At 49.3% G+C, this 25,195-nt stretch overlaps 2 protein-coding genes across 2 annotated transcripts in view; both read right to left on the reverse strand.

Moving 5' to 3' along the window:
- TMCO4 (transmembrane and coiled-coil domains 4) overlaps positions 1–15,405 on the reverse strand; it is a 37,614-nt gene extending 22,209 nt beyond the window's left edge. The window contains exons 1-8 of the mRNA XM_077260250.1: positions 15,332–15,405; positions 13,433–13,571; positions 13,174–13,348; positions 3,782–3,809; positions 3,115–3,247; positions 463–560; positions 243–386; positions 49–168 (exon numbers count right to left, since the gene is read on the reverse strand). Coding sequence (XP_077116365.1) covers positions 49–168; positions 243–386; positions 463–560; positions 3,115–3,247; positions 3,782–3,809; positions 13,174–13,348; positions 13,433–13,557 — 823 coding nt within the window. The 5' untranslated portion in view covers positions 13,558–13,571; positions 15,332–15,405. The remainder of the gene's footprint in view (positions 1–48; positions 169–242; positions 387–462; positions 561–3,114; positions 3,248–3,781; positions 3,810–13,173; positions 13,349–13,432; positions 13,572–15,331) is intronic.
- A 3,264-nt stretch (positions 15,406–18,669) lies between these two features.
- RNF186 (ring finger protein 186) lies at positions 18,670–20,326 on the reverse strand. The gene has a single exon (XM_077257410.1). The coding sequence runs from the start codon at positions 19,988–19,990 to the stop codon at positions 19,310–19,312; it is 681 nt and encodes a 226-aa protein (XP_077113525.1). The 5' UTR covers positions 19,991–20,326; the 3' UTR covers positions 18,670–19,309.
- Positions 20,327–25,195: the final 4,869 nt, after the last annotated feature.

Here is a 25,195-nt window from a genome sequence, read left to right on the forward strand (position 1 = left end):
GCCGTCTCACCCGGACGCGGCAGCGGCACAAGGAATGGCCGCACTCACCGTATTTTCCAGTGGACAGCCACCCGGTGATGGCGATGCATATGTGGAGCTGACAGCCACCGGTCAGAGGCAGAAACTCAAACTCCTCTATGGCTCCCACACGTTTCTTCATCTTGTACCCTACAGTAGGAGGACGCCGTCTTGTGAGATCAGATGATATGTGACTGGCGGTCGCCGTGATCCCGACCACTAACCTGTCAGTCCGGCCCCTGCTGCTCCGAAGAGAGACGCCATGATGGCGATACCAGCAGTGGACCCCAGAACGGCAGCCCCCGCGCTGCCAATGATTGTGGCAGCCCCCGCGGCCACCAGTGGAGCTGCCAGTCCTCCCGTCAGACCTGTCGTAAGAAGCACAGGTAGGAGAGTGACGGGAGGTCCCCAGGCTACGTGATGATGGAGGACGAAGACCCTCACCTATCACCGTCCCCCCGCCCACGGTGGCCAGGCCGATCAGCAGATATCGCTTCATCTTCTTACGACTTTCCTTCTTCTTACGAGACGCCTGCTCCAACCTGAAATACAACACAGACATGAATCTGCAGAAGCGTCGGCCATATTGGCAGATTAACCACTGCCCTGCCGGAGTGCCGAGCTCCGCAGGTGAAGCTGGCACAGGACCAGGATAAACACCGACGCTCGGAGACATGCGGGCGACTAATAATGGCTGCTAATATGCCGGGGGCGTCCCTGCCATACACAATCAGCTCAGCTCCTGTGTACAAGCAAACGAAGCCGGCGAGAAGAGCGGAGAAAACAAGCAAAATAATTACAGGCAGCAATCTATAGAGAATCGCAGCCAGGAGCCGAGGAGCAGCACAAGTGGAGGACAGGGATCAGCAAGAGCAACGCCATCAGGAGGCGAGAAATGAGACACTAATGTACGGGGGCAAGAGAAGGATTCATGGGGGAGCGGGGACAAATCCCAATATTATACAGAGAAAACCCGGCTGCCGTGTAATAAGGGAAAGAAACGCTACAGAAAAGACAACAGGGAGCGAACTACTATAATACTGCTCCTATGTACAAGAATATAACTACTATAATACTGCTCCTATGTACAAGAATATAACTACTATAATACTGCCCCTATGTACAAGAATATAACTGCTATAATACTGCTCCTATGTACAAGAATATAACTGCTATAATACTGCTCCTATGTACAAGAATATAACTACTATAATACTGTTCCTGTGTACAAGAATATAACTGCTATAATACTGCTCCTATGTACAAGAATATAACTGCTATAATACTGCTCCTATGTACAAGAATATAACTACTATAATACTGCTCCTATGTACAAGAATATAACTACTATAATATTGACCCTATGTACAAAAATATAACTACTATAATACTGCTCCTATGTACAGGAATATAACTACTATAATACTGCTCCAATGTACAAGAATATAAGTACTATAATACTGCCCCTATGTACAAGAATATAACTACTATAATACTGCCCCTATGTACAAGAATATAACTACTATAATACTGCTCCTATGCACAGGAATATAACGACTATAATACTGCTCCTATGTACAAGAATATAACTACTATAATACTGCCCCTATGTACAAGAATATAACTACTATAATACTGCCCCTATGTACAAGAATATAACTACTATAATACTGCTCCTATGTACAAGAATATAACTGCTATAATACTGCTCCTATGTACAAGAATATAACTCCTATAATACTGCTCCTATGTACAAGAATATAACTACTATAATACTGCTCCTGTGTACAAGAATATAACTGCTATAATACTGCTCCTATGTACAAGAATATAACTGCTATAATACTGCTCCTATGTACAAGAATATAACTACTATAATACTGTTCCTATGTACAAGAATATAACTACTACAATACTGCTCCTATGTCCAAGAATATAACTACTATATTACAGCCCCCTATGTACAAGAATATAACTACTATAATACTGCCCCTATGTACAGGTATATAACTGCTATAATACAGCCCCCTATGGATGTGAATAGGGTAGAGGAGTCTTTGTAGCTGACTGTGCTGCTCATGGACACACAGGAGACAGATGACGTGTGGTCAGTACGTACCTTGGTGGCGGCTCCTGGTTTGGCGGCACAGTGAGTAAAGAGAAGGTTATTGCACATACAGTAGAGCAGTGTTGATCACATGTAGCAGTGTCGGTGTTCGGTACGTCACCCTCATTATCGGGGTGGCAGGTAGTAATGTCTATACTACTGTATATTTGTATATTCCTGTGATTTATCTCGTTGTCTCGCCGGCCATCACATAATTAATCATTCCGATCAATACTTCCAGCTCCTGACGGCAGACACAGCAGACACGGGGACATTTTCCTGCACACACGTGAGGACCTTGGGCAGAGGCTGCACCTCGGGATTCTCCGAGAATCTGCCCAACCCCTTACGGACGCATCCCATTATCGCTTTTGCACTGATTTAGTTTCCCTCCGGCTTTCGCAGGTGTTCACCATATGGGTTCAATCATTTGATGTTTTCACAGATCGGACTGCCACAGACGGAGTTAGATAATTACGGCTGGCATGTAAGTAGTTAACCAGCAGTGATCGGAGCGGCTCCAATCACTGTGGACAGAGGCAGGAGCCTGCTGTACAGCACGCACGGTACCTGCACTCTGTGGAGAATGAAGGGGTGAAAGGGCCGTTTAGGTTTGATGTAAGCTAACCTTAACCTTAAAGGGGATGTTCACCATAACAGAGCAGTGCGACGCTCGGCTATGTCCACCAGTCCTATAATAGTAATTTCACATCGGGGCTATATTACATTCATACTTTCCATGTTTCTGAAAGTTTTCAGCAGCCTCATTATCATCAGAGGCAGAATTACAATGACTGGTAAGACCTCTATACACCGCTAGTAACCCATGATCTACCACTCACAATAGGTGGTGATGTCACAGCTCACCTCCTCCTCCTCCTGTACAATGACTGATGATAACCCATAATGTACCACTCACTCCTCGGTCCCCCTCCAGACCCCTCAGTCCCCCTCCTGTGATCGGCTCTTCTCCATGCAGCAGTGCTTACTCTGATGGTTCCTCTGTGTATTTCTTCAGACTCTGCATCATGGTCTCCTCGCTCAGCTCCACCGTCTCTGGGGAGACGCGCAGCAGCCAGGACACGTGTGAGATTAGGACTCGGCTGCGGGCGTCGTAGTACCCTGTACACACAGAGAGACGTGTCACAAGCTGAGATACAGGACAGGCATTTATCCAGCACTTTTCCTCCGGTGTGCGGTGACCCTTCATCGCTGTAGGAAGGATTTACCCTCCGTGTGTATCACACAGAGTCGGAATTGGGACGGGACCCTCCGTTTTTTATCCCAGTGCATTGTGGGGGCTCAGCAGACGGTCACATACTGACTAGTCTCACCAGTGAGAGAATGGCAGGAGTCTAGTCAGCATGTGACGGCTTGTGTGTAAAGCACAAAAACATGGAGTCAAGTGACTGTCCGCCAAGAAATACGCGGCAGTGGTGTCAGTGCGCTCATAGCCATCTCGTGACTTTGCAGTCTGCAGCCACTTCAGAGACCGGACCACCCAGTAAATCACTCCCTCTGATCTGGGGCAACTGGTGTCTTGTTTTCAGGGGGCCGCACCATTACGGCTCGGTGACATCCGCGGCCGCTCGGCTGTAACACTGACAACGTATGGACACACATGAATAAAAGGTGACAGAAACGTCCAGAACTCACCGTCCCGCAGACAGAAAGACACCAGGTCCTGAAATAAAGAGAAACGAGGGGTCAGAACAATGGAGGAGCATCAGGGAAAGGGCTGCATCTCACGAGGAACCTTCTAATATCCCACTGGGAGACCACCACCAAGGCCATCAGGAGGTCTTCACCCAGGGAGATACAAGGCCTGACCTGTAAGGAGAATCTGCACCGAGCGCCACAAACCTGGACCCCAATCCGTCATGGCAGCTGTCAGGATTTTCATTTTATGTGGACTCCTCCAGACCTATCTATCCTCCTCCTCCTCCGGACCTATCCATCCTCCTCCTCCTCCGGACCTATCCATCCTACTCCTCCACATCTTTCTGCCCTCCTCCTCCAGACCTTTCCATCCTCCTCCTCCAGACCCCTCTGTCCTCCTCCTCTAGACTCCTCCATCCTCCTCCAGACCCCTCTGTCCTCCTCCTCCAGACCTCTCTGTCCTCCTCATGTAGACTCCTCAGTCCTGCTCCAGAATCCTCTATCCTCCTTCAGACCCCACTGTCCTCCTCCTCCAGACCCCTGCGTCCTCCTCCTCCTCCATACCCCTCCGTCCTCCTCCCCCAGACCCTTCCGTCCTCCTCCCCCAGACCCCTCCATCCTCCTCCCCCAGACCCCTCCGTCCTCCTCCCCCAGACCCCTCCATCCTCCTCATATAGACTCCTCCGTCCTGCTTCAGAATCCTCTATCCTCCTCCTCCAGACCCCTCAGTCCTCCTCCTCCAGTCCTCTCTGTCCTCATCATATAGACTCCTCCGTCCTGCTCCAGACCCCTCCGTCCTCCTCCTCCAGACCCCTCCGTCCTCCTCCTCCAGACCCCTCCGTCCTCCTCCTCCAGACCCCTCCGTCCTCCTCCTCCAGACCTCTCCGTCCTCCTCCTCCAGACCCCTCCGTCCTCTTCCTCCAGACCCCTCCGTCCTCCTCCTCCAGACCCCTCCGTCCTCCTCCTCCAGACCCCTCCGTCCTCCTCCTCCAGACCCCTCCGTCCTCCTCCTCCAGACCCCTCCGTCCTCCTCCTCCAGACCCCTATGTCCTTGTGAAGGAAGCCCAGTTCCTCCCACGTCACCAATCCGTGACGTCACTACACAGGCACAGCTCTCCGGCGCCCCCTTTGTCTCTCAGGTCAGTAAGGGAACTGCACCTAGAGCAAATGGCCGCCGGGAAGACTGCTGTTGTGAATTAGACTTTTTTGGCTCCCTCTTGTGGTCACTAGTGATATGACTCTGGGATTGTCTTTCCTCAGTTTGGCACCCACCTGGGTCGTTAGTCCAGGGGTGTTGCTATATAAACTTCCTGGTTTCTCAGTCCTGTGCCTGGCATCGTTGTAATCAGTTCCTTTCTGTTTGCTCCTGTCTGCTGGTCTTGGATCTTGCAAAATTAAGCTAAGTCCTGCTTCCTTGTTTTTTGGTTATTTGCTTTGCTCTTATTTTTTGTCCAGCTTGTACTAAATGTGATTCCTGATTTTGCTGGAAGCTCTAGGGGGCTGGTGTTCTCCCCCCGGGCCGTTAGACGGTTCGGGGGTTCTTGAATATCCAGCGTGGAAATTTTGATAGGGTTTTTGCTAACCATATAAGTCATCTTACTATATTCTGCTATTAGTCAGTGGGCCTCTCTTTGCTAAATATCTAGTTCATTCTTACGTTTGTCTTTTCTCCTTACCTCACCGTTATTATTTGTTGGGGGCTTGTATCCAACTTTTGGGGTCTTTTCTCTGGAGGCAAGAAAGGTCTATCTTTTCCCTTCTAGGGTTAGTTAGTTCTCCGGCTGGCGCGAGACGTCTAGAACCAACGTAGGCACGTTCCCCGGCTGCTGCTATTTGTGGTGCTAGGATTAGATATATGGTCAGCCCAGTTACCACTGCCCTATGAGCTGGTTTTTTGTGTTTGCAGACTTGGTATGTACTTTTGAGACCCTCTGCCATTGGGGTCATAACAGTATGCCAGGCCAAGGTTGAATGTTTAATGCATTGCAGAAGTGGGATTACAAGAAAGGAAAGTCTGAGTTTTTTTTCTTTTTTTTTTTTTTTCTTTCCTCTCTTTTTTCCTCCCCTTTACCTCTGAGTGGCTTGTGCTTGCTGCAGACATGAATGTCCAGACTTTGATTACAAGTGTGGATCAGCTTGCTGCTCGTGTGCAGGGCATACAAGATTTTGTTACCAGTAGTCCAATGTCTGAACCTAAAATACCTATTCCTGAACTGTTCTCTGGAGACCGATTTAAGTTTAGGAATTTCAGGAATAATTGTAAATTGTTTCTATCTCTGAGACCCCGTTCATCTGGAGACTCAGCTCAGCAAGTAAAAATTGTTATCTCTTTCTTACGGGGCGACCCTCAGGATTGGGCCTTCTCGCTAGCGCCAGGAGATCCGGCATTGGCAAATATTGATGCGTTTTTTCTGGCGCTCGGATTGCTTTATGAGGAACCCAATCTTGAAATTCAGACAGAAAAAGCCTTGCTGGCTATTTCTCAGGGTCAGGATGAAGCTGAAGTGTATTGCCAAAAATTTCGGAAATGGTCCGTGCTTACTCAGTGGAATGAGTGTGCTCTGGCCGCAAATTTCAGAAATGGCCTTTCTGAAGCCATTAAGAATGTGATGGTGGGTTTTTCCATTCCTACAGGTCTGAATGATTCCATGGAGCTGGCTATTCAAATTGACCGGCGTTTGCGGGAGCGCAAAGCCGCGAATCCTCTGGTGGTGTTGTCTGAACAAACACCTGATTTAATGCAATGTGGTAGAATTCAGACTAGAAATGAACGGAAAAATCATAGACGTCAGAATGGGTTGTATTTTTACTGTGGTGATTCTACACATGTTATATCAGCATGCTCTAAACGCCTAACTAGGGTTGTTAGTCCTGTCGCCATTGGTAATTTGCAACCTAAAGGCCCCGTCTCACATAGCGATTTACCAACGATCACGACCAGAGATACGACCTGGCCGTGATCGTTGGTAAGTCGTTGTGTGGTCGCTGGGGAGCTGTCACACAGACAGCTCTCCCCAGCGACCAACGATCAGGGGAACGAGTTCGGCATCGTTGAAACTGTCTTCAACGATGCCGAAGTCCCCCTGCAGCACCCGGGTAACCAGGGTAAACATCGGGTTACTAAGCGCAGGGCCGCGCTTAGTAACCCGATGTTTACCCTGGTTACCAAAAAAAACAAACAGTACATACTCGCCTTTCGGTGTCCAGGTCCCTTGCCGTCTGCTTCCTGCTCTCACTGACTGAGCCGCCGTACACTGAGAGCAGAGCGCAGCGGTGACGTCACTGCTGTGCTCTCACTTCTCACTGTACGGCCGGCAGTCAGTGAGAGCAGGAAGCAGACGGCAAGGGACCTGACGGACATCAGAAGGCGAGTATGTACTGTTTGGTTTTTTTTACATTTACGCTGGTAACCAGGGTAAACATCGGGTTACTAAGCGCGGCCCTGCGCTTAGTAACCCGATGTTTACCCTGGTTACCAGTGAAGACATCGCTGGATCGGTGTCACACACACCGATTCAGCGATGTCAGCGGGGCCTCAACGACCAAAAAAAGGTCCAGGCCATTCCGACACGACCAGCGATCTCGCAGCAGGGGCCTGATCGCTGGTACGTGTCACACATAGCGAGATCGCTATGGAGGTCGCTGTTGCGTCACAAAACTTGTGACTCAGCAGCGATCTCGCTAGCGATCTCGCTATGTGAGACGGGGCCTTAAGTTTATTTTGTCTGTGACTTTAATTTGCACATTGTCCTCCTACCCTGTTATGGCGTTTGTGGATTCAGGTGCTGCCCTGAGTCTTATGGATCTGTCGTTTGCCAAGCGCTGTGGTTTTGTTCTTGAGCCATTGGTAAATCCTATCCCTCTTAGAGGTATTGATGCTACGCCATTGGCGGAAAATAAACCGCAGTTTTGGACACAGGCAACCATGTGCATGACTCCTGAACATCGGGAGGTGATTCGTTTTCTTGTTCTGCATAAAATGCATGATTTGGTCGTTTTGGGTCTGCCATGGTTACAGACCCATAATCCAGTCTTGGATTGGAAGGCAATGTCTGTGTCAAGTTGGGGCTGTCAGGGAATTCATGGTGATTCCCCGCCGGTGTCTATTGCTTCCTCTACTCCTTCGGAAGTTCCTGAGTATTTGTCTGATTACCAGGATGTATTCAGCGAGTCCAGGTCCAGTGCTCTTCCTCCTCATAGGGACTGTGACTGCGCTATAGATTTGATTCCAGGTAGTAAATTTCCTAAGGGACGATTATTTAATCTATCTGTACCTGAGCATGCCGCAATGCGTTCGTATATCAAGGAGTCTCTGGAGAAGGGGCATATCCGTCCATCCTCTTCCCCTCTTGGTGCGGGATTCTTTTTTGTGGCCAAGAAGGACGGATCTTTGAGACCTTGTATTGACTATCGGCTTCTGAATAAAATCACTGTTAAATTTCAGTATCCTTTGCCTCTGTTGTCGGACTTGTTTGCCCGGATTAAAGGTGCCAAGTGGTTCACCAAGATAGATCTTCGTGGTGCGTACAACCTTGTGCGCATTAAGCAAGGAGATGAATGGAAAACTGCATTTAATACGCCCGAAGGTCATTTTGAGTACTTGGTGATGCCTTTCGGGCTCTCTAATGCTCCTTCAGTGTTTCAGTCCTTTATGCATGATATTTTCCGGAAGTATCTGGATAAATTTATGATTGTTTATCTGGATGATATTCTGTTTTTTTCTGATGATTGGGACTCGCATGTAGAGCAGGTCAGGATGGTGTTTCAGGTTTTGCGTGAGAATGCTTTGTTTGTTAAGGGCTCAAAGTGTCTCTTTGGAGTACAGAAGGTTCCCTTTTTGGGTTTTATTTTTTCCCCTTCTGCGGTGGAGATGGACCCAGTCAAGGTCCGAGCTATTCATGATTGGACTCAACCCACGTCAGTTAAGAGTCTTCAGAAGTTCTTGGGTTTTGCTAACTTCTACCGTCGTTTTATCGCTAATTTTTCTAGCGTTGTTAAACCTTTGACGGATATGACCAAGAAAGGTTCTGATGTTGCTAACTGGGCTCCTGCAGCCGTGGAAGCCTTTCAAGAGTTGAAGCGCCGGTTTACTTCGGCGCCTGTTTTGTGCCAGCCTGATGTCTCACTTCCCTTTCAGGTTGAAGTGGATGCTTCTGAGATTGGGGCAGGGGCCGTTTTGTCGCAGAGAGGCCCTGGTTGCTCTGTAATGAGACCATGTGCTTTTTTCTCTAGGAAGTTTTCGCCTGCTGAGCGGAATTATGATGTTGGCAATCGGGAGTTGTTGGCCATGAAGTGGGCATTTGAGGAGTGGCGTCATTGGCTCGAGGGTGCTAAGCATCGTGTGGTGGTCTTGACTGATCACAAAAATCTGATGTATCTCGAGTCTGCTAAACGCCTGAATCCTAGACAGGCCCGCTGGTCATTGTTTTTCTCCCGTTTTGACTTTGTGGTCTCGTATTTACCAGGTTCAAAGAATGTGAAGGCTGATGCTCTTTCAAGGAGCTTTGTGCCTGACTCTCCTGGAGTCGCAGAACCAGTTGGTATTCTCAAAGAGGGAGTTATCCTGTCGGCCATTTCTCCGGATTTGCAACGTGTGTTGCAGAGATTTCAGGCTGGTAGACCTGACTCTTGTCCACCTGACAGACTGTTTGTTCCTGATAAGTGGACCAGCAGAGTCATTTCCGAGGTTCATTCCTCGGTGTTGGCAGGGCATCCGGGAATTTTTGGCACCAGAGATCTGGTGGCTAGATCCTTTTGGTGGCCTTCCTTGTCACGGGATGTGCGGTCATTTGTGCAGTCCTGTGGGACTTGTGCTCGAGCTAAGCCTTGCTGTTCTCGTGCCAGCGGGTTGCTCTTGCCCTTGCCTGTCCCGAAGAGGCCTTGGACACACATTTCCATGGATTTCATTTCAGATCTTCCGGTGTCTCAGGGCATGTCTGTCATCTGGGTGGTATGTGATCGCTTTTCCAAGATGGTCCATTTGGTATCTTTGCCTAAGCTGCCTTCCTCTTCCGATCTGGTTCCTTTGTTCTTTCAGAATGTGGTTCGTTTACACGGCATTCCTGAGAATATTGTGTCTGACAGAGGATCCCAGTTTGTTTCCAGGTTCTGGCGATCCTTTTGTGCTAAGATGGGCATTGATTTGTCGTTTTCATCTGCCTTTCATCCTCAGACTAATGGACAAACGGAGCGAACTAATCAGACTCTGGAGGCTTATTTGAGGTGTTTTGTTTCTGCAGATCAGGATGATTGGGTGACCTTCTTGCCGTTGGCTGAGTTTGCCCTTAATAATCGGGCTAGTTCCGCTACTTTGGTTTCGCCATTTTTTGCAACTCTGGTTTCCATCCTCGTTTTTCCTCAGGACATGTGGAGCCTTCTGACTGTCCTGGGGTAGATTCCGTGGTGGATAGGTTGCAGCGGATCTGGAATCATGTGGTGGACAACTTGAAGTTGTCACAGGAGAAGGCTCAGCGTTTTGCCAACCGCCGCCGCGGTGTGGGTCCCCAACTTCGTGTTGGGGATTTGGTATGGCTGTCTTCTCGATTTGTTCCTATGAAGGTCTCCTCTCCTAAATTTAAGCCTCGCTTCATCGGTCCTTACAAGATATTGGAAATCCTTAATCCTGTGTCCTTTCGCTTGGATCTTCCGGTGTCGTTTGCCATTCACAACGTGTTCCATAGGTCTTTGTTGCGGCGGTACGTTGTACCTGTGGTTCCTTCTGTTGAGCCTCCTGCTCCGGTGTTGGTTGAGGGCGAGTTGGAGTACGTGGTGGAGAAGATCTTGGATTCTCGTCTCTCCAGGCGGAGGCTTCAGTATCTGGTCAAGTGGAAGGGCTATGGTCAGGAGGATAATTCCTGGGTGGTTGCCTCTGATGTGCATGCGGCCGATTTAGTTCGTGCCTTTCACGCTGCTCATCCTGATCGCCCTGGTGGTCTTGGTGAGGGTTCGGTAACCCCTCCTTAAAGGGGGGGTACTGTTGTGAATTAGACTTTTTTGGCTCCCTCTTGTGGTCACTAGTGATATGACTCTGGGATTGTCTTTCCTCAGTTTGGCACCCACCTGGGTCGTTAGTCCAGGGGTGTTGCTATATAAACTTCCTGGTTTCTCAGTCCTGTGCCTGGCATCGTTGTAATCAGTTCCTTTCTGTTTGCTCCTGTCTGCTGGTCTTGGATCTTGCAAAATTAAGCTAAGTCCTGCTTCCTTGTTTTTTGGTTATTTGCTTTGCTCTTATTTTTTGTCCAGCTTGTACTAAATGTGATTCCTGATTTTGCTGGAAGCTCTAGGGGGCTGGTGTTCTCCCCCCGGGCCGTTAGACGGTTCGGGGGTTCTTGAATATCCAGCGTGGAAATTTTGATAGGGTTTCTGCTGACCATATAAGTCATCTTACTATATTCTGCTATTAGTCAGTGGGCCTCTCTTTGCTAAATATCTAGTTCATTCTTACGTTTGTCTTTTCTCCTTACCTCACCGTTATTATTTGTTGGGGGCTTGTATCCAACTTTTGGGGTCTTTTCTCTGGAGGCAAGAAAGGTCTATCTTTTCCCTTCTAGGGTTAGTTAGTTCTCCGGCTGGCGCGAGACGTCTAGAACCAACGTAGGCACGTTCCCCGGCTGCTGCTATTTGTGGTGCTAGGATTAGATATATGGTCAGCCCAGTTACCACTGCCCTATGAGCTGGTTTTTTGTTTGCAGACTTGGTATGTACTTTTGAGACCCTCTGCCATTGGGGTCATAACAGACTGCCCTGTTACCAACGCTGGGTATTCTAAGATTCACAGTCAGAGTAAAAGGATCAGCCCAAAATTAATTTATGATTTAATTGCCTTAAGGGCGCACTAGGTAATTACAAGAAATATACAGTCAAAATATATCAAGAGTTACAGTCAGAGTAAAATATAACAATCATAAGACAAGGCTTAGAGGTATAAAGCTGGAGGTCAATTTACCAGGTTGAAGGTCGCTTGTGGAAGCCGGGGGGCTCAGCGTTCCGCAAGTCCAAGACTTAGTTGCCGGGCAGCCCCCAGAAAGCGTGTGCTTGCTGCCCTCTGGCTGGCATATGCCCTGTTCCTTAGTTAGTCATCTTCCTCTGTTCTCCCCACTCTCCAAGTGTCCCAGCTCTTAACCCTGCTGTGTCCCTCCACCTGTAGCTGGGTGGGCTTAGCATTCTCCACCCCTCTGCATCCCTGCAAGATTTATTCCAATATCTAATAAATGGGATAACTTCTCTCAGGATGATCGGATCAGTATACGGGCAGTACCATCGCATGTGGTTTGTTCTGCCGGTCGTACAGGGATCAAACCTGGACCCATTCGGTCGCTGTGGGAGGCTGATCTCTGTATCTCGGGTTTCAGAACTCCCACGGACCCGGGAGTCGCACTGTCAGATGTGCAATTTCTTTAGGGCGAGGGGGATATTTTTATGAGCCGGTACCTCGGACGATGCGTCCATAATTCACGATTCCATGTTGGAGACGGTTCGACTGGACGGCCATAATAGATGTGTATCCTGTGGCCACTTGACATGCGTGCTTTAATTAAGCCCCTCAGGCACCTCTATGTCCCCTGCTGGTGTGGCTTCCTCACTCAGGCTTTGAAATGCCATCTGCCTGCTACACTGTGCTCAGCCCATTACCATACTAATAGGAACTTTAGTCATTAGAAAAGGTGGGGGCCAGGAGCACTCCTCTCGGCAGACCTGTGACCAGGAGACAAAATGGAGTCACGCCAATCTCTGTTAGTATGCCCGTCCAAGATGGCGGCTATTCCCTCATCACAGTCCTCCTCCTCCAGACCCCTATGTCCTCCTCCTCCAGACCCCTATGTCCTCCTCCTCCAGATCCCTCTGCCCTCCTCCTCCAGACCCCTCCGTCCTCCTCCTCCAGACCCCTCCGTCCTCATCCTCCTCTAGACCCCTCCATCCTCCTCCTCCAGACCCCTATGTCCTCCTCCTCCAGACCCCTCTGCCCTCCTCCAGACCCCTGTCTCCCTTCCAATTTGGAAGAGTCAGGAGACCCCCTGACATGTCAGTAAGTTGGGTTGACATGTAACGTGTATGGGGGTCTTTATGAACCCTCCATGACAGCACGCACAGATTATAAAAGTGGTCTGAAATTAAAAGACAAAATGTAAAAGAAAGTCACAGAATGTTTTCAATAAAGGGGTTGTCCAGAACGCCGGACCCCCATACCAATCACTCCTTACCAGCTCCAGCAGCCGGATGTAAAGAGGGTCCGGTGCGGAAACAGTGAGCTGAGCTGCAGCCCCTGAGAGGGCCACTACACACCCAGCCGCCGGAGTCCGCACGATAGGTTGGCGATATCATACTCCTGGACACCCCCTTTAAGCATTATGTCTGTGTGCCCGGACCAGGGGAAGACCACCGCTGGTTACCTGAGTGATTATGGTTGGGTTGGTCCTCAGGACCGAATCTTCCAGGAGAACGTGAGTAAAGGTGTCTGTCCCTTCCCCGCCCAGACCGCTGGCGAAAGCCTCCATGGCGGGAATGACTGACGGGCTGAGGTCCAACCACTGCACCAGATCCTCCACAAACTTCCTGCAGAACTCCCTGGAAGGAGGGGAAAACAGCGCACACTGAACGCGGGGGCCGCGCCGTGACGGGGAGACCCCCCGGAAATATCGCAGCCGTTACCTCTGTCCTTTCTCCGGGTACAGCTGAGCCAGCGACAGCCCGCACAGCCCGGCGTAGGCGAAGCGCGACGGTTCACTCAGCGCCCGCCCCAGGGGCACCGCACTCCCGTCCGACTCGTCCTGCATGACGTCACCGCCACCTGCAAAGGAAGAAAACGCCAAAGGATTGACAATCTGCAAAATAGAAACTGGTTCAGAGCAATGAGGAAGCAGAATCATTCAGAAATACTGGGAGTTTCTATGCTTTACACTGCAGCCCTGTTCTGATCAGTGACTTTGCTCGCTGCTGTTTAACCCCTTAAGTGTCACTGCCCATCACTGACAGAGGCATGTACGTGGTGCAATCCCGGATGGGCATCTGTCTTATCGCCTCCACCTTGGTCCTCCGTGGGCTTCATATACTGTATACCGTGAAGCAGATGTAACGCCGATGTAGCACAAGCCAGAAAACAATCGAGGGGTTAAAAAGCAAATAAGCCAAAAGAAAAAAAAAAAATTAAAAAAATATAAAAGCTACAAAAAGTTTGGGACCTCCCATATTCGGTCCAGTTATTTCACATTAGGAAAATATCGGGAACTAAAAGAAATAAATACAAAATATATCTAAAAATTTACACAATCGCATGGATGGAAAAATAAAAAATAACATTCCTACGGGCCTCAGAATATGGAGGCTTTGGTTCTAAAACATTTCTAACCTCTTAAAAAAAGTTTAAAAAAAGTTTGGAATCACCGCGCTCGTTGAGAATCGCGCTCCTGGGTCATTATTACCACATAATGATGCATTTTTATTTTTACTCTTTTGCTGCACATTATACAGTAAAGTGATTGGTGACAACTCGGCGGCAGAGAGAGGAGAGAGGGTCAACTACAACTCCCAGCATGATGTGAGCGGTCAGAGGATGCTGGGACTTGTAGTTCTGTCTGCTCTGCACTGTTATACATAGGTCACAGGAGGTCATGGAGTGCTGGGACTTGTAGTTCTGTCCATGCTGCACTGTTATACATAGGTCACAGGAGGTCATGGAGTGCTGGGACTTGTAGTTCTGTTCACTCTGTACTGTTATACATAGGTCACAGGAGGTCATGGAGTGCTGGGACTTGTAGTTCTGTCCATGCTGCACGGTTATACATAGGACACAGGAGGTCATGGAGTGCTGGGACTTGTAGATCTGTTCACTCTGTACTGTTATACATAGGTCACAGGCAGTCAGGGTGTGCTGGGACTTGTAGTTCTGTCCGTAATGCTCTGGTATACATAGATCACAGGCAGTCAGGGTGTGCTGGGACTTGTAGTTCTGTCCATAATGCACTGGTATACATAGATCACAGGAGGTCAGGGAGTGCTGGGACTTGTAGTTCTGTTCACTCTGTACTGTTCTACGTAGGTCACAGGCAGTCAGGGTGTGCTGGGACTTGTAGTTCTGTTCACTCTGCACCGGTATACATAGATCACAGGCGGTCAGGGAGTGCTGGGACTTGTAGTTCTGTTCACTCTGCACTGGTATATATAGATCACAGGAGGTCAGGGTGTGCTGGGACTTGTAGTTCTGTCCATAATCCACTGGTATACATAGATCACAGGAGGTCAGGGAGTGCTGGGACTTGTAGTTCTGTCCATGCTGCACTGGTATAAGTAGATCACAGGAGGTAATGGCATGCTGGGACTTGTAATTCTGTCTACTCTGTACTGTTATACATAGGGTCACAGGAGGTCATGGCGTGCTGGGACTTGTAGTTCTGCCTAAGCTGCAGTGTCTGTATCCAGATGAGGGAGGACCCGCCCTGTAATAACGCTAACATATACATGGCTCCTCTCCACCCACCACATTATAATAAGAATACACCTTATCGTCACTTCCTGCACACACACGTGTACTACTATCCTCATCATTCTCACCTGAGCCCCCTCAGTGCCAGTCCCGGCGTCCTCTCACCTCAGAGCCAGGCCTGATCTGCGATTTAGCGTAAAACTCTGGGAATATGGACTTTACGCTATTGGCGTAGATTAAGTACACGCTTCTGTGACGTAAGATGCGTTCATTGCGTATGAAACGCTAGTTTGTAGAATAGGCTGGTACGTACATTGGGCTGGTTCGTAGAATGGATGCTACGCACATTGCGCACTGAGCTGGCAGGCGGACTTTGAGCCCCGGGCAGGGTTGCTATGGAGACGGGCGACTTCCGGTCTGCTTCCGGGGCATCTGTTCTCCTTTTAGGCGACATCTGCTCCTTGGAGTGTTGTCACAATAAACCAGTGATATCATCAGGGCCTGCAGCCCATTATATCTGATCCCGGGAAAGCTGGGTGACACAGCTATAGCTGTTATAACTGGTGAAGCCACCTGTTTTTAGTGGTTTTGAAAATAATCACAAATTTATTAAAAAATCTATTTCTGTCGCCGTTCTCAGAGCCGGCACGTTTCTTACTTTTTGATCTTTGGGTGACGGACGACTGACTTTCTTTTCTATATACAGTATTCGGGGGTCCACGGGGGGTTTTGATCACTTTATTGCTTTCTTGTTCTCTGCTCGGAGCTGTGGCGACTGATATACAGAAATGCCAGGGTTTCCATTTTCTCTTTTTGTTATACAGACTAATTAATTTTATTTTTCGATAGGACTTTTATCTACAATATTTATTTTTCTTTTATATTTATTTTTATTAATTTTTTTCTTCATTTATTTTTTCTCTCTTACATATATTTATTTTTCTTTTAGATTTATTTTTATTTTTTTTTTCTTCATTTATTTTTTCTCTCTTACATATATTTATTTTTCTTTTAGATTTATTTTTATTATTATTTTTTTCTTCATTTATTTCTCTCTCTCTTGCAGATATTTATTTCCTGCCCCCTGGCTGTCATTACAACCTGTCTGCTCCCTGCGATCTCATTGTGGGGAGGCAATGGACCCCGGATTGACAGCAGCAGCAATCTGAGCTCCACTTGCTGCGGTCATGGGTGTCATGTATGGCGCGGCCATGACCCCATACTCCCGTGGTTCACGTCACATCAGGACGGGGTTAACAGACGGAGGAAGCACAAAGCTGATTATAGACCACCATACACATGGGGAGAAAAGCTGCTTCTCCTCCTCTGACATGATCCTCCTTTTCCCCTCTCCCCACCCCCACATAAATTAGGGGATCCACTGCACTATCCAAAATGTAAATCTCCAAAATAAGTTCTGAACAAGCAGAGAATGCTGGGAGATTTCGGATCTGAAGCTGCAGAATTTTGATGGGGGTCCGACCGTTGCGTCTCCATCTTGAATGGAGCCGGTTTGCGCACACTCAACCTCCCCTCCATTCCTTGTCTATGCAATTGCTGACCTCCTGCTGCCCCCTGGGGTGACACAATGGCCCCTCTCTCCCCCTGCCCCATAAGGAAATCCCCCCTCCCCCGACAATGTTCGCTTTGCTGCCCCCCCATCTCCAGCCCCCTGAGCCGCTGCCACCAAATGCAGATGTGCAAACCGCAGGCAACAAGTGGAAGACGCCAAGATGTGACTCCGAGAAGCAGGTGGTCAGTTACCATGGAGACACATCACTCTCCATAGGAGCTGTATACACAAAAGGAAATGCAATGAAAACCTCGGCTGCAGAATTCCTTCCATTTTTATTGAATACGGATAAAAACATCGAAATACAAAAAAAAAAAAAAAGTAACAATTGATTCCGCAGCATTAAAGGGTCACTTGTCACTATGGTTACAGCATGTAAAGTATATTTGAAAAAAAAACATTTAATTTGCATACAGGAGACATCATGTAACTGAGCGAAACGCGCCGTGCAGCCCACCCATCACACAGGTGGGGCAGAATCATGGATGACCCCGGGGATGGACCCATGTTCAGATGTGGGGTGCACCAAAGCCGCCTGATGTCCCCCCTGTGTTAGGATAATTACATCATCATCACGTCAGCGGCCGCTCAGGCTGTGTAGGACGATCATCAGCCTAATGCATGTCAGGCCAAGAGTCTAATGTAAATCTGACTCAGGAATCTCACACAATTCATCCCATGTATCGGCTCACGCATTTCAGTCTGTGCATTACCCACTGTATATCATCATCCCATGTATCTGCTCGCACATTTCAGTTTGTGCATTACCCAATGTATATCATCCCATGTATCTGCTCACGCATTTCAGTCTATGACATTCCCACTGTATATCATCCCATGTATCTGCTCACGCATTTCAGTCTGTGCATTACCCAGTGTATATCATCCCATGTATCTGCTCACGCATCTCAGTCTGTGCATTACCCAATGTATATCATTCCATGTATCTGCTCACGCATTTCAGTCTATGAGATTCCCACTGTATATCATCCCATGTATCTGCTCACGCATTTCAGTCTGTGCATTACCCAGTGTATATCATCCCATGTATCTGCTCACGCATCTCAGTCTGTGCATTACCCAATGTATATCATTCCATGTATCTGCTCACGCATTTCAGTCTATGAGATTCCCACTGTATATCATCCCATGTATCTGCTCACGCATTTCAGTCTGTGCATTACCCAGTGTATATTATCCCATGTATCTGCTCACGCATTTCAGTCTGTGCATTACCCAGTGTATATCATCCCATGTATCTGCTCACGCATTTCAGTCTGTGCATTACCCAATGTATATCATCCCATGTATCTGCTCACGCATTTCAATCTGTGCATTACCCAGTGTATATCATCCCATGCATCTGCTCACGCATTTCAGTCTGTGCATTACCCAGTGTATATCATCCCATGTATCTGCTCACGCATTTCAGTCTGTGCATTACCCAGTGTATATCAACCCATGTATCTGCTCACGCATCTCAGTCTGTGCATTACCCAATGTATATCATTCCATGTATCTGCTCACGCATTTCAGTCTATGAGATTCCCACTGTATATCATCCCATGTATCTGCTCACGCATTTCAGTCTGTGCATTACCCACTGTATATCATCATCCCATGTATCTGCTCACGCATTTCAGTCTGTGCATTACCCAGTGTATATCATCCCATGTATCTGCTCACGCATTTCAGTCTGTGCATTACCCAATGTATATCATCCCATGTATCTGCTCACGCATTTCAATCTGTGCATTACCCAGTGTATATCATCCCATGCATCTGCTCACGCATTTCAGTCTGTGCATTACCCAGTGTATATCATCCCATGTATCTGCTCACGCATTTCAGTCTGAGATTCCCACTGTATATCATCCTATGTATCTGCTCACGCATTTCAGTCTGTGCATTACCCAATGTATATCATCCCATGTATCTGCTCACACATTTCGGTCTGTGCACTACCCAATGTATATCATCCCATGTATCTGCTCACGCATTTCAGTCTGTGCATTACCCAATGTATATCATCCCATGTATCTGCTCACGCATTTCGGTCTGTGCATTACCCAATGTATATCATCCCATGTATCTGCTCACGCATTTCGGTCTGTGCACTACCCAATGTATATCATCCCATGTATCTGCTCACACATTTCGGTCTGTGCATTACCCAATGTATAACATCCCATGTATCTCACGCATTTCAGTCTGTGGATTACCCAATGTATATCATCCCATGTATCTGCTCACACATTTCGGTCTGTGCATTACCCAATGTATAACATCCCATGTATCTCACGCATTTCAGTCTGTGGATTACCCAATGTATATCATCCCATGTATCTGCTCATGCATTTCAGTCTATGAGATTCCCACTGTATATCATCATCCCATGTATCTGCTCACGCATTTCGGTCTGTGCATTACCCAATGTATATCATCCCATGTATCTGCTCACGCATTTCAGTCTATGAGATCCCCACTGTATATCATCATCCCATGTATCTGCTCACACATTTTGGTGTGTGCATCACACAGTGGACACCACGTGATTGTCCTTCTGATGACTGTCCGCCCGGGGTGGGCTCATCTTGCAGTACGGGTTGAAGCAGAGCAGGACGGTGATGATCAGGACCACCCCGAGGAGGAACCCCAGAACCCACTTCATGATCCCGCTGTAGAGAAAGTGCAGGATGATAACGAGAAGAATGAGCAAAATTAGCAAAAGTATGACGAGCCTCCTGGCCGCGATCCTCAGGTTCCCATGGGGTTCGTCATCACTCGGGTCACAGTGGCGGTCCGGTGTCACGGCCAACGGTGGGGTCCCGGATGGCTCAACTTTGGGCTTAGGGTTCTCCAACCTGCTCATAAGCGATTCCTGGTTCTGCAAAGTGCACACAAGTCCTCCAAACACTGGAGTAGGAGCCCGACAGACGGGGCAGGTGATCCGCCAGGTGCCCAGATCACGGCAGATCAGCAGCTTGAGGCAGGCAGCGCAGAAGTTGTGTTTGCAGGACAGCTCCTTGGGAACCCGACAGACATCGTATCTGCTGAAACAGACCGGGCAGTCCATGTCGGTGAGGGAAGAGATGGGCCCGTTGTGGGGTGATGCTGGCGGGTCCTGCACCCACTCTGGGGGAGGCACATCTGGATTTGGCGGTGCACCAGGAGAGGTGGTGCCGGTGCTATGGCTGCCCGCTGAGCCCTCCATGCCGGGTCCGTGTCTCAGCTCTCCTTGTGGGGAACTCAGGCAGCGGTGCAGCGAGCGTCCCTTATCAGCCCCGGCGCTTACACATTAACCCGCCACTCAATAGGTTTTCTGGGTGATGGTAAAGCCTCCGCTACCCTCCACGGCAGCAAGTGTCCTCCGGAAACAGATGGCGGAGGAGCGGCTCCCTACACGGCACAAAGCCCCCCATTCAGTGAGACCCCTCATGTCCTACACAGGACGATATTCAGGGACAGCTGCCATCAGCAGCCATGCACCGAGACAGCGGGCAGAAGTCATAATGGGCCAAGCGGCACAGGTTCCCGCCACTCAATAGCAGGGCCGGCGTTAGGGGTCAGACAATTCCCCGGGGCCTCCACTCCCTGTTTTAATGCGATTATTAGTAGAGCTCCTGTTATTGATGCTGGGGGCTGCAATTGCCCAATTTTGCTCCAGGAATTGGGGCTCCTCTCTCCAACACGCCCCCGCCATCTCCAGGCGCCGATATTATCCGCACAGTTGCATGATGAAGTTCTGGTGCTTGAAGCGTTTTGCTATAATTTCTGAAAATGGCACTAAAAAACGCTGCGTTACCTGCGGCCTAAAGTGAGGACATGGCGCTGGGCAATGCTGTGGCTGAGCAGTAAGGAGGGCACAGGACGGGTGATGGGGGCTGCTCGGCTGCGGCAACTCCTGGAACATGGGACTTATAGGGCAACTCCGGACCCCCCGATATCCCCAGCGCCTGAGCGGGGTCGTCCCTGAATTCTCCACTACCGACCCTTCACCCTCGCCATACTACTGGGCAGTGTTCTCCTAGGCTCAGTGTCGCCCCCTGCTAAGTCCTGCAGCCTGGTGGGGAGCGGACTAAGGGAGACCCCCATCTGGATGGAGGAGCCCCCCGGTGACACCCCTCTAAATCTCCACACCATGATAAGATGAAAGTCTCGCCCTGAGATTAGACGGGTTCATGCGCTCTGTGCAGAGCGACTGCGGCCGCACAAGTACAATATGGACACACAGCCCAGGACGCAGCGGCTCCTCCACCCGAGCACCATTATATCAGAGCCCCCCTATATGATTCACCATAGAGGCGTACATGCCTCTGCACGGCTACTGACGTGTACCGGCCAGAAGGGGGCACCAATGTCGGAGTGGGCAACCAGCAAACCACCCTGTGTGACACGTGACAGGCGGTGGTCAGAGGCCTCCTATGTGATAGTCAGAGGCCCCCGTGTGATGTGTGGTGGTCAGAGGCCCCCGTGTGATGTGTGGTGATCGGAGGCCCCCGTGTGATGTGTGGTGGTCGGAGGCCCCTCCGTGTGATGTGTGGTGGTCCGAGGCCCCTCCGTGTGATGTGTGGTGGTCCGAGGCCCCCCGTGTGATGTGTGGTGGTCCGAGGCCCCCCGTGTGATGTGTGGTGGTCCGAGGCCCCCCGTGTGATGTGTGGTGGTCCGAGGCCCCCCGTGTGATGTGTGGTGGTCCGAGGCCCCCCCATGTGATGTGTGGTGGTCCGAGGCCCCCCCATGTGATGTGATGCGTGGTGGTCGGAGGCCCTCCGTGTGATGTGTGGTGGTCCAAGGCCCCCGTGTGATGTGTGGTGGTCGGAGGCCCTCCGTGTGATGTGTGGTGGTCCGAGGCCCCTCCGTGTGATGTGTGGTGGTCCGAGGCCCCCCGTGTGATGTGTGGTGGTCCGAGGCCCCCCGTGTGATGTGTGGTGGTCCGAGGCCCCCCGTGTGATGTGTGGTGGTCCGAGGCCCCCCGTGTGATGTGTGGTGGTCCGAGGCCCCCCGTGTGATGTGTGGTGGTCCGAGGCCCCCCGTGTGATGTGTGGTGGTCCGAGGCCCCCCGTGTGATGTGTGGTGGTCCGAGGCCCCCCCATGTGATGTGTGGTGGTCCGAGGCCCCCCCATGTGATGTGATGCGTGGTGGTCGGAGGCCCTCCGTGTGATGTGTGGTGGTCCAAGGCCCCCGTGTGATGTGTGGTGGTCGGAGGCCCTCCGTGTGATGTGTGGTGGTCGGAGGCCCTCCGTGTGATGTGTGGTGGTCGGAGGCCCCCCGTGTTATGTGTGGTGGTCGGAGGCCCCCCGTGTGATGTGTGGTGGTCGGAGGCCCCCCGTGTGATGTGTGGTGGTCGGAGGCCCCCCGTGTGATGCGTGGTGGTCGGAGGCCCCCCGTGTGATGCGTGGTGGTCGGAGGCCCCCCGTGTGATGTTTGGTGGACCCCCGTGTGACACGTGATGGGCGGTGAGCTCCGATATTAACACAACTCCGTCTGCTGAGAAAGCAAAATATTAATAGGAAAACAGAGCAATAAATGAGGAGCAAAGTCCCCTATTAATAATAGTGAGGAGCAATGTGCAGCCCAGGACCTCGCCCGCTCCGCTCCGGACCCCCAACGTGTCACCGCCCTGCTGAGGATCCGAACCCCCAATATTATACCACCATCACCTGCCGTTAATCATCCTCAGCTCCATTAATGCGCAGCGTCGATCAGCGACTCCAGACCATCACTAATGTAAGATCTGCCCCATCCGGGATCTCCCTGCTTTACCCTGCAGCTCTGCTCTACTACACACTGATCACCTAGGACGGAGGACCACTATTCAGGGGCAGGGTCTATGGGGATCACGTTTAGGGGCAGTGGTGACATTATGTTGCCTGAAGACCAAGATTGGGGGCAGCGAGGAGCACAGCGGGGGGAGCAGCAGGTGGAAACTCCGCAGACACGAGTCCTCCGCATCCTCAGTCACGGCAGCCGGGAGCAGCAGAGACGATGCAACATAATTCACTTTCTAAGTCACAGAAAGTGCGCAGCCCAAGGGGTTAGCACCAGCGAGTGTCTAAAATAGCTTATTACATGACCCCAGACTAATGGTGTGACTGCTAATTAAAGGGGATGTCCACGTCACACCGCTCATTCATGGTACCTGAGTGCAGCTTACAACCTGCACAAACCTCATACTGCTCACAGCTCCTGGCGTTACAATGTATCAGTCTGGAGTTTAGGGCGTGTAAACGAGCGCTGCTCCGCAGGGTCACTGTCTCCTTCATTTCCCCAATGTGAAAAACACTGCCATCTAGGGAGAAAATAGCATTACTGCACAAAAGTCTGATGTCTCATCTGACTGTCAAAGCAATAGCGGGAGCCCCCCTACTGCAATCATTGACCCGACACTGACACACTCAAACACAAATCTAATCCCGACTAAGGAAAAATATTCTATTACACTCCAGAGCTGAGCTCACGATTCTGCTGGTGCAGTCACTGTGTACATACATCACATTACTGATCCTGAGTTACATCCTGTATTATACCCCAGAGCTGCACTCACTATTCTGCTGGTGCAGTCACTGTGTACATACATTACATTACTGATCCTGAGTTACATCCTGTATTACTGTATATCCCAGAGCTGCACTCACTATTCTGCTGGTGTAGTCACTGTGTACATACATTACATTACTGATCCTGAGTTACATCCTGTATTATACCCCAGAGCTGCACCCACTATTCTGCTGGTGCAGTCACTGTGTACACTGTACATATGTGATAGAAATATATATATATCATGTAGATCTCACTTGCATGTATACTCCTCTATAATCAAATATATACTTATATGCTCACAGCTAATATATACATTATAATCAATGGTTTAAAATGGCTGACACAAACTAATATAACCTAGACAGATCATAAAATGGCTGACATGAACTAATATAAACCAGACAGATCATATGGGGTTTTCCATCCCTAAAAGCGGAATAATGTCAGATGTCTGATGACTGCTGATCAGATGTCTCAGCTTAATCAGCAGTCATATGAGCATTAACCCCTTAATCCCGTTTGACGTACTATCCCGTCAAGGTGACCTGGGACTTAATTCCGGGTGACGGGATAGTACGTCATACGCGATCGGCCGCGCTCACGGGGGGAGCGCGGCCGATCGCGGCCGGGTGTCAGCTGCCTATCGCAGCTGACATCCGGCACTATGTGCCAGGAGCGGTCACGGACCGCCCCCGGCACATTAACCCCCGGCACACCGCGATCAAACATGATCGCGATGTGCCGGCGGTGCAGGGAAGCATCGCGCAGGGAGGGGGCTCCCTGCGGGCTTCCCTGAGACCCCCGGAGCAACGCGATGTGATCGCGTTGCTGCGAGGGTCTCCTACCTCCCTCCTGGCTGCAGGTCCCGGATCCAAGATGGCCGCGGCATCCGGGTCCTGCAGGGAAGGAGGTGGCTTACCGAGTGTCTGCTCAGTGCAGACACTTGGTAAGCCTGCAGCCCTGCACAGCAGATCGCAGATCTGGCAGAGTGCTGTGCACACTGCCAGATCAATGATCTGTGATGTCCCCCCCTGGGACAAAGTAAAAAAGTAAAAAAAAAACATTTTCCACATGTGTAAAAAAAAAAGAAAAAAATTCCTAAATAAATAATAAAAAAAAAATATATATTATTCCCATAAATACATTTCTTTATCTAAATAAAAAAAAAAAAACAATAAAAGTACACATATTTAGTATCGCCGCGTCCGTAACGACCCAACCTATAAAACTGCCCCACTAGTTAACCCCTTCAGTAAACACCGTAAGAAAAAAAAAAAAAAAAACGAGGCAAAAAACAACGCTTTATTACCATACCGGCGAACAAAAAGTGGAATAACACGCGATCAAAAAGACTGATATAAATATCCATGGTACCGCTGAAAACGTCATCTTGTCCCGCAAAAAACAAGCCGCCATACAGCATCATCAGCAAAAAAATAAAAAAGTTATAGTCCTGAGAATAAAGCGATACCAAAATAATTATTTTTTCTATAAAATAGTTTTTATCATATAAAAGCGCCAAAACATAAAAAAATGATATAAATGAGGTATCGCTGTAATCGTACTGACCCGTCGAATAAAACCGCTTTATCAATTTTACCAAACGCGGAACGGTATAAACGCCTCTCCCAAAAGAAATTCATGAATAGCAGGTTTTTGGTAATTCTGCCTCACAAAAATCGGAATAAAAAGCGATCAAAAGCGGTCACGTGTCCGAAAATGTTACCAATAAAAACGTCAACTCGTCCCGCAAAAAACAAGACCTCACATGACTCTGTGGAGCAAAATGTGGAAAAATTATAGGTCTCAAAATGTGGAGACGCAAAAACTTTTTTGCTATAAAAAGCGTCGCTGGTTTCACACTTGCGTTTTTGTCTGC

The sequence above is a fragment of the Ranitomeya variabilis genome, chromosome 4, assembly GCF_051348905.1.
Source record: "Ranitomeya variabilis isolate aRanVar5 chromosome 4, aRanVar5.hap1, whole genome shotgun sequence".
Classification (NCBI taxonomy): domain Eukaryota; kingdom Metazoa; phylum Chordata; class Amphibia; order Anura; family Dendrobatidae; genus Ranitomeya; species Ranitomeya variabilis.